At 36.1% G+C, this 8415-nt stretch overlaps 1 protein-coding gene across 1 annotated transcript; it reads right to left on the bottom strand.

Moving 5' to 3' along the window:
- Positions 1–5888: 5888 nt before the first annotated feature.
- Positions 5889–7502, bottom strand: LOC115989587. Its single transcript, XM_031113340.1, has one exon. It carries the CDS (start codon positions 6846–6848, stop codon positions 6123–6125), a length of 726 nt encoding a protein of 241 aa, XP_030969200.1. The 5' UTR covers positions 6849–7502; the 3' UTR covers positions 5889–6122.
- Between the last annotated feature and the right edge of the window lie 913 nt (positions 7503–8415).

Genomic DNA, 8415 nt, shown 5'->3' with positions numbered 1-8415 from the left:
ACTAATTCTTCTTATTTATTCTTGAGCTGTTATTTGCTACTCCTTGGAAACCCTAAATAACATGATAATTATTCTAAATTAACTACAAGGCTTTTTCATTTTCTTTGCTTTTAAACCCTTGTGTATTTTTGATAGTTGGGGTTTCCGAGGAGTAGCATATAACAGCTCAAGAATAAATGAGGCTAAAAAGGAAAAAAGGAATAAGGAACAAGTACTCAGTTAAGCATAAAATGAGGCCGAAAAGGAAACAATGAATAAATTATTCATATTGATAAGCTGAGTTATCTTGATAGGAAAAATGAAATGGTTATATATAAGTTGAGTTATTAAAATTAGATATTGCTTTAAAAAACATGTTATAAGTGTTTGGACCCATTTACAGAAGCAATACACAAAGTAAGCAAATAATTAAACTTATTTAATAAACCCATCAATAAAGGATTAGTCTCTGGTTACACCACTGGATTAGGAGTAGGTTCTTAGTAATAACTTATAAATGGGGTAGATTTTTTATCAAGGAACTTAGTTCATTCCAATTAGGATAGTTTCAAATTTGACCCACCAAAACAAAGCTATTGAATGGTATGTTTCACAAGGTTTTCAATTCAATACCGTTACGATAGTTTCAAAAGCAAATGAATGGTAATGGCTACAAATTTTTCACAATTGCAATAATCATCCCTCTACTCCTTCGCAACTTTCCCTGCTCCATGACTCAAGCTAAGGCATACTTTACAGCTAGCATTTCAGTAGATAATTAGAAATTCCTCCATTTCTCAATATCAAGAAAGATAAACAAGTTCATTATCTATTGCATTTCACAAATCAACCCCTAAAGGTCTTCTATCACTATTGCTTAATTAATTTAACTTAAAAGAAAAAGAAAAAAAAAAGAAAAAAACACATTTTTTCCTGGTGAAATTAGTACAGTTCCATAGATAAATGTCATCCAAATACCCCCAACAAACCACATGGTTAGGTAGGACGAAATATAAGCAAAACTAGCTTTCTATATGAAAAATGAAACAAAAAGGAAAAGGGCCAAACCATAAGTGAAGTACATCTCTTTATGTAGTCTCACTTTAACTTAAACCCCAATATTCACCGTCAGTGATTCATTTCTTAACTCAATCATTGATCAAATGAGCATCTAATAATCCACAATTTAGAGCCAGCAAATTATTGCTATTTACTCATGCAAACAAAAGGCATAACCAAATTTTAGAGACAAAAACAAAACAAAACAAATTTTCAACTTGAATTAAGATAAGGAAAAACAAAACATACCCAGAATTGAAATGATACTGAAAATAAATATCGAATACAGAAATCTGGCTAAGATTTCTTCATAAAACAAATTGATAAGACTAAAAAAATATTAAGAGTAAAGAGAATTGAAGAAATCTCTCAGGTCGATGATAGAGATCCATTTGAGAGTGGAATAGACAAAATCTAGGTAATTAGGTTTGAATGAGTTATTGATGAAGCACACGACCCAACAGAATGAGTCCTTCTCTCTCTTGGGCCATTGGCGGTGGAAACCAAGCATTGCAGAGATGCATCATTTAGTATTTTGAAGTGAAAGAAAGAACGCCCACTAGGTTTTTAGTTTGAGAGAGAAGACGCGAGAGAGAACATTAGTTTGTTTGTCTGTGTATTCTTGCTTTTATATATTACCTACTTAACTGGTAACTAATTTTTCATTAAAAATAAATAAATGGTCAGGATTCAAATGTGCAAAATCTATGACTAAGATTAAAGAGGGTACTGTACCCCCCAAAAAAATAGGGGGTACGGTAGAATGACCAACCAAGACGAATTTAAACTATATATTCTCATATTGATAAAATTGCACTAATAATGGTCCCACAGTATCACCAAATGTAGTTCGCTGATACGTATGTGATGTGTTACTTAACTACTTAAGTTTAGACATCACTATAATTTATGCTTCTACAAGTACAGTATCATTCACAAGAAACCCCTTTGATGCAGTATTGAGAACCTTTAGGAGCAAAAATTCAGAAAAGCAAGAGTTACAAAAAACAGTTGCTAAGTTCAGAAAAGCAAGATTTTCATTTTTATAACAATGTTAATGCAACTTCTAGTAATGCATGCATATATATTACCATTTTGAATCTCGATCAGTGAATTCTTGAGAAAAATAATATTCTTCATTCAGTGTCGAAAATCTTTCAATCTTCCAAGTCAAAGTGCTGTTATAGGGTTCTACAATAAAGGAAAGACACTGCCTTTTGACATTGTGTTCATGAACAAAAACCTCTGCACCATATATGCAACAGTTATTGACAAGGTATCCTTGAGAAGCATCATTAAAGGTATCAAGGGGAAGAAATTTGGCAAATCCCCATTCGCTATTTATGTCATTGAATCTTTTTATAGCACCACCACCACCGGCATCTTTAAAAAAAAAAAAAAAAAATCAAATCAAATGTAGAAAATGTAATAAAATAAAATCAAACAAACATGACATAACACAATTGGTGGAGTATAGAGTGACACAAAAAATGAAATAGAATATTTCAATTTCGTTCAGAATTATACATTCATGCATCAATTGTGAGAGAGAAAACCTTGAACTTGTTGAAAATCAAGCTTAAAGAAGGTTCAGCAATGGCGGAAAGCATGCAGAGACGTGAAGGCATGCAAAGAGAGAGAATGAACATTCGGTATGAGAGAATGATTTTCATATCATATAATTATCTGACTCTGTTTCTTTATATATAATAGAAACAGAGTAGCCATATTTGACCAACAATATTCAATCCTAAGTCAGCCAATACAAACATGACAAGTGGCATATAGCTTAACACTTTATTTACAAACTACAATATAAAACTACTAAACTAAACTAATATCTACAAGATACTACAGATAGCTACATGACTAACTACATGACTCACAGATATCTACAAGACTCAACAAGACTCAAATATCTACAAGATTACAAGATATTTAATACTCCCCCTCAAGATGAACCGTATATGTTAATAAAGTTCATCTTGGAAAGTAAGTGATGAAACTACTTCTGCCCAAGAGCTTTGGTAAAGAAATCTGCAATCTGGTGCCGTGTAGGAATATGAAATGTTTTAATAACTCCATCTTCAATCTTTTCTCGAATGAAATGGCAGTCTATTTCAATATGTTTCGTTCGTTCATGATACACAGGATTAGCAGCTATATAGAAGGCTGCTTTACTATCACAATAAAGGAAAGCAGGTTGAGAATGATTTAAGCCAAAAGTGTTGAGCAAAGTAATGAGCCAAACCACCTCACTAGTGACTGTTGCCATTGATCTATACTCTGACTCAACAGAGGATCTGGACACCACCTGCTGTTTTTTACTCTTCCAAGAGATTAGTGAATCTCCTAAAAACACACAAAACCCTGTGATTGACCTTCTGGTATCAGGGCAGGCTGCCCAGTCAACATCGCAATAGGACTTCAATTGCAATTCTGATCTTGCAGACAGGAACAAGCCTTGACCTGGTGTTTTCTTCAAGTACTTGAGGATTTTGTAAGCAGCTTGAAGGTGAGGTACTTTAGGTGAACTCATGAATTGACTTAACTTGTGGACTGAATAACAAATGTCAGGCCTAGTCAATGTCAAATACAAAAGTCTTCCTATTAACCTTCTGTACAATGAAGCATCTGGGACTGCATCACCAACTAAACTACTGAATTTAGCTGATTGATCCATGGGAATGTTTGTTGGCTTACAAGCTAACATACCAGTATCAGACAGAAGCTCAAGAGTGTACTTTCTCTGACATAATGAGATTCCATTGGCAGTTCTTGCTACCTCAAGACCTAGGAAATACTTCAAGGTTCCCAAATCTTTGAGCTTGAACTTGCTGTCCAGAAATTGCTTAAACACATTCACAGCATCCACATCATTACTGGCAATAAGAATATCATCAACATAAACGAGTATGATGATCATAGAACCTCCCTTAATCCTAGTAAAAACAGAATAGTCAGCCTTTGATTGTACAAAGCCTTGATCCACAATTGTAGAGGATAACTTTGCAAACCATTGTCTACTTGCCTGTTTAAGCCCATAAAGGGACTTTGTCAGTCTACAAACCTCCCCCTTGCTGCCAAACCCAGGTGGAGGGAGCATGTAAACCTCTTCATGTAAGTCCCCATGCAAGAAAGCATTGTTGACATCTAACTAAGTTAAATGCCAACCATGAATAGCAGCAAGAGCCAAAAGAGTCCTGACAGTAACAAACTTAACCACCGGAGAAAAGGTCTCATAAAAGTCTATACCTTCAGTTTGTGTAAAACCTTTGACCACTAACCTAGCCTTATACCTCTCAACAGAACCATCAGCCTTCGACTTGATTTTATAAACCCATTTACACCCAATTGGTACCTTACCAGAAGGAAGCTTGCACATAACCCAAGTACGGTTAGCTTGAAGTGCATCAATTTCAGCCTTCATGGCATCAAGCCACTTAGGATCATTCAAAGCTTGAGCATAAGTTTCAGGTTCCTTAGCAATGGTTAATGCAAGAGCAAAAGATTTATGGGAAGAAGAAAGTTTGGCATAGGAAAGTGTTGAAGCAAGAGGATAAAGAATACCTGTATCACCAGAAGCAGTGGAAGCATCTGATTGAGGAAGTGAAACTGAGGCAGACACATGTGCAGAAGCCAAGTTGCAATGATAATCCTGAAGATAACTAGGAGGTTTCCTAACTCTAGTGGACTGTCTAACAGGTTGATCATTAGGTTGGGATTGAGGAACATCACAAGAAGAATTAGAATGGTTAGAATCAGGATGAACAAGGTCAGGGAACTCATCAGGAGGTACAGCCAAGTCTATGGAGAAAGAGGGAGTGAATTCTGCAGTGGGAAAAGAAGAAGAGGAATCTGATATGATAGGTTGAGAAGGAAACATGTTAGGGCAGGAAGAAATGGGAACAGACTTAGAATTGGACAACCAATGTTTAAAAGGAAAGATACTTTCTTTAAAAACAACATCTCTAGAGACAAAACAAGTTTTAGTAGCCAAATCATAAACTTTATAGCCTTTAGTGCCAAAAGGATAACCAAGGAACATACAAGGCTTAGCCCTGGCATCAAACTTAGTCCTATCTCTAGATAAGGTTGAAACAAAACACAAACAACCAAAAATTCTTAAATGACCATAGGAAGGTGAATGCCCTAACAGTTTTTCATAAGGAGTGAGATTTTGAAGAAGTGGACTAGGTGTTCTATTAATCAAATAAGTGGCCGTGAGAACACAATCACCCCAGAATTTTAGAGGTAAATTAGCTTGAAATCTCAAAGCTCTAGCCACCGTAAGAAGATGTTGATGTTTCCTCTCAACAACTGAATTTTGTTGAGGTGTTTCCACACAAGACAGTTGGTGTATAATTCCTTTAGAATCATAAAAGGAATTCAAAGCAAATTCAGGTCCATAATCTGATCTAATGACCTTTATAGGAAGTTTAAATTGAGTAAGAATGAGATTGTAAAAGGATTGAATCAAAGATGAAGCCTCTGACTTGTATCTCATTAGAAACACCCAAGTGCACCTACTATAGTCATCCACTAAGGTAAGAAAATACCTAGAACCATTTAGGGAAGGTGTAGAGTAAGGGCCCCAGATATCAACATGTATTAAATCAAAACACACAGATGAATGAGAAGTAGAAATAGGAAAAGACAATCTCTTTTGCTTAGCTAATGGACAGATAGAACAATCAAAGTTCTTATTATTGCAAGAAATGATGGTAGGTACAACAGATTGCAACAAATCAAGTCTCTTGGCAGAGGGATGACCTAATCTACAATGCCATAGACTAGTAGTATCAACAGAATTCACATTACAAGAATTAAGAGCTGTTACAGTAGGAAAAGAAGGTGAAAGCTTGGAAAGAGCATTGGAAACACATGATGGTAGACTATCTGGCAAGCTGCTTTGCAATGTGTATAATCCACCTTGATTTCTACCTAACCCAATCATCTTCCAGTGCTGTAAGTCCTGAATGAAACAGTATTGTGAAAGAAAAATGCAACAACAAGAAGGATGTTGGGTCAGTTTACTAATGGAAATCAGATTAAAGGAAAAACTAGGAATGCAAAGCACATTGTCAAGAACTAAGGTAGAAGATAGTTGCACAGTGCCAAATATGTGTAACTTTGGCCATGTCACCATTGGGAAGTCTAACAGAAATTTGTACAACAGAAGTAATGGAAGTGAAAAAGGCTAAAGAATGAATCATATGATCAGTGGCTCCACTGTCAAGAATCCAATCAGTGGACTGAATATGAGAAGTACTGATGGAAGAAGAAAAAATTGAATATTCAAGAGAGGGAACAGACCATATACCTGCTATCTCATGTCCTTGAAGATCAAATGAAGGCTGAGTGATGATATTTGCAACCCGATGGGTATCTGCAGCTCCCTCAGAAGGTCCTTGAGTACCAAAATGGCAGTTGGAGTTTAACAAACTAAGTAACTGTTGATATTCTGACTTAGTAAGGCTAACACCTCCACTTGCATCATCTTCAGGAACAATTACATTGTTGGCAAAAGGTGGTAGAGTAGCTGCAACCTGGCCTTTAGTGGACTTGAACTTATAGCCAGGAGGGTATCCATGCAACTTATAGCATTTGTCAACCACATGACCCATTGCACCACAGTGAGTACATTGTGGCCTACCCTTCTTGAAGTTCTTGACATTCTTTGCTGCTAATGCTGATGCCAAAGCAGCTGCTGTGTCAAGTTGTACTTTCTTGGCAGCACCAACCTTCCTTTGCTTCTCATCTTGAAGTATAAGAGAAAACACCTTGCTCAAGGGAGGCACAGGATCCATAATCAGAATCTATCCTCTGACAGCTACATAAGTCTCATTCAACCCCATCAGAAAAGACATAGTACACTCCTCCACTTGATGACCACAGGTACATGTCCTATAATTGGAAAATTCATCCCAAAGTCCCTTAAATTTGGTGTAATATGCATTGATGGTTAAATTGTCTTGAGTCAAAGAACTAATGTCCTTTCTCAACTCAAAGATCCTTGGGCCATTGCCTTGTCCAAATCTGAACTGTAAGTCAATCCACACATCTCTGGCAGTCTTGAAATAGACTATGCTTGGTTGTAAATCCTTGGAGACAGAATTAAACAGCCAAGCCAAGACTGTGCTATTACATTTACACCAAGCTCTGTAATAGGGATGATCAACAGATTAAGGTTTGGGAATAGAACCATCAATGAATCCTAGTTTGGTCTTGGCATCTAGAGAAATGAGGATTGCCCTACTCCAGGTGCTATAATTCTCCTCAGTGAGAGGTTGAACCACCAATGAAATACCAGGATTATCACCACTGGATAGAAAATAAGGGCTAGAGGAATTTTCCCAAGGCTGAACAGTTGGAGCAGTAGCACTGGAAGTACTTTCAGTCATACTTAGTGCAATGTTTATCAAGAAAAAGATGAAACTTGATTGAAGGTTCAGGGTCCCAAACAGGATTTAGCAAACGAAAAAGATTCAGAGTCCCAAACAGGATTTAGCAAACGAAAAATCAAGAATTGTCCTTTAAAAAAAAATCTTCAAGGAACAAGTAATGAACACTGTGATACAATGTAACGTCAGACCAGATCAAGATTCAATTGACAATCTTGATGAACTCACTGCAAATTGGGAATTGAAACCCTAAGATTGAAAGGAATCAATTTCCAATTATGAAGAGGGGAATCTAGATTTCAATATGCTAAAGAATCAAGATCTAGAAGATGATGAACTTAGTGCTAGAATCAATCAGAAACACAATGAAGAAAATTACTAATTGATTTGAAAGAAGCACCAAGAAATCGAAAAGAAAATGAAATTGAACTAGGAAGAATCAGAGAATACCAGACTTGAACGATTCTCTGAGCTAGTTCAGCTCTGATACCATGTTGAAAATCAAGCTTAAAGAAGGTTCAGCAATGGCGGAAAGCATGCAGAGACGTGAAGGCATGCAAAGAGAGAGAATGAACATTCGGTATGAGAGAATGATTTTCATATCATATAATTATCTGACTCTGTTTCTTTATATATAGTAGCCATATTTGACCAACAATATTCAATCCCAAGTCAGCCAATACAAACATGACAAGTGGCATGTAGCTTAACACTTTATTTACAAACTACAATATAAAACTACTAAACTAAATTAATATCTACAAGATACTACAGATAGCTACATGACTAACTACATGACTCACAGATATCTACAAGACTCAACAAGACTCAAATATCTACAAGATTACAAGATATTTAATAGAACTGTCAAGTACTCGTCCCGTATCTGATCAAGTACAAACAATTTGAAGCTGGCTACCTCCCAACCAAGAGGAAGTTGTCCCGTCTCAGTGATTGCCAAGTAAAGGGAGAT

This window comes from Quercus lobata, chromosome 5 (assembly GCF_001633185.2).
Source record: "Quercus lobata isolate SW786 chromosome 5, ValleyOak3.0 Primary Assembly, whole genome shotgun sequence".
NCBI classification, from domain to species: domain Eukaryota; kingdom Viridiplantae; phylum Streptophyta; class Magnoliopsida; order Fagales; family Fagaceae; genus Quercus; species Quercus lobata.
This window is presented reverse-complemented; position numbering and strand designations above follow the sequence as displayed.

Coding starts and splice junctions, on each gene's coding strand:
- LOC115989587 (XM_031113340.1), bottom strand. CDS start 6,848: ATGGATCCTGTGCCTCCCTTGAGCAAGGTGTTTTCTCTTATACTTCAA.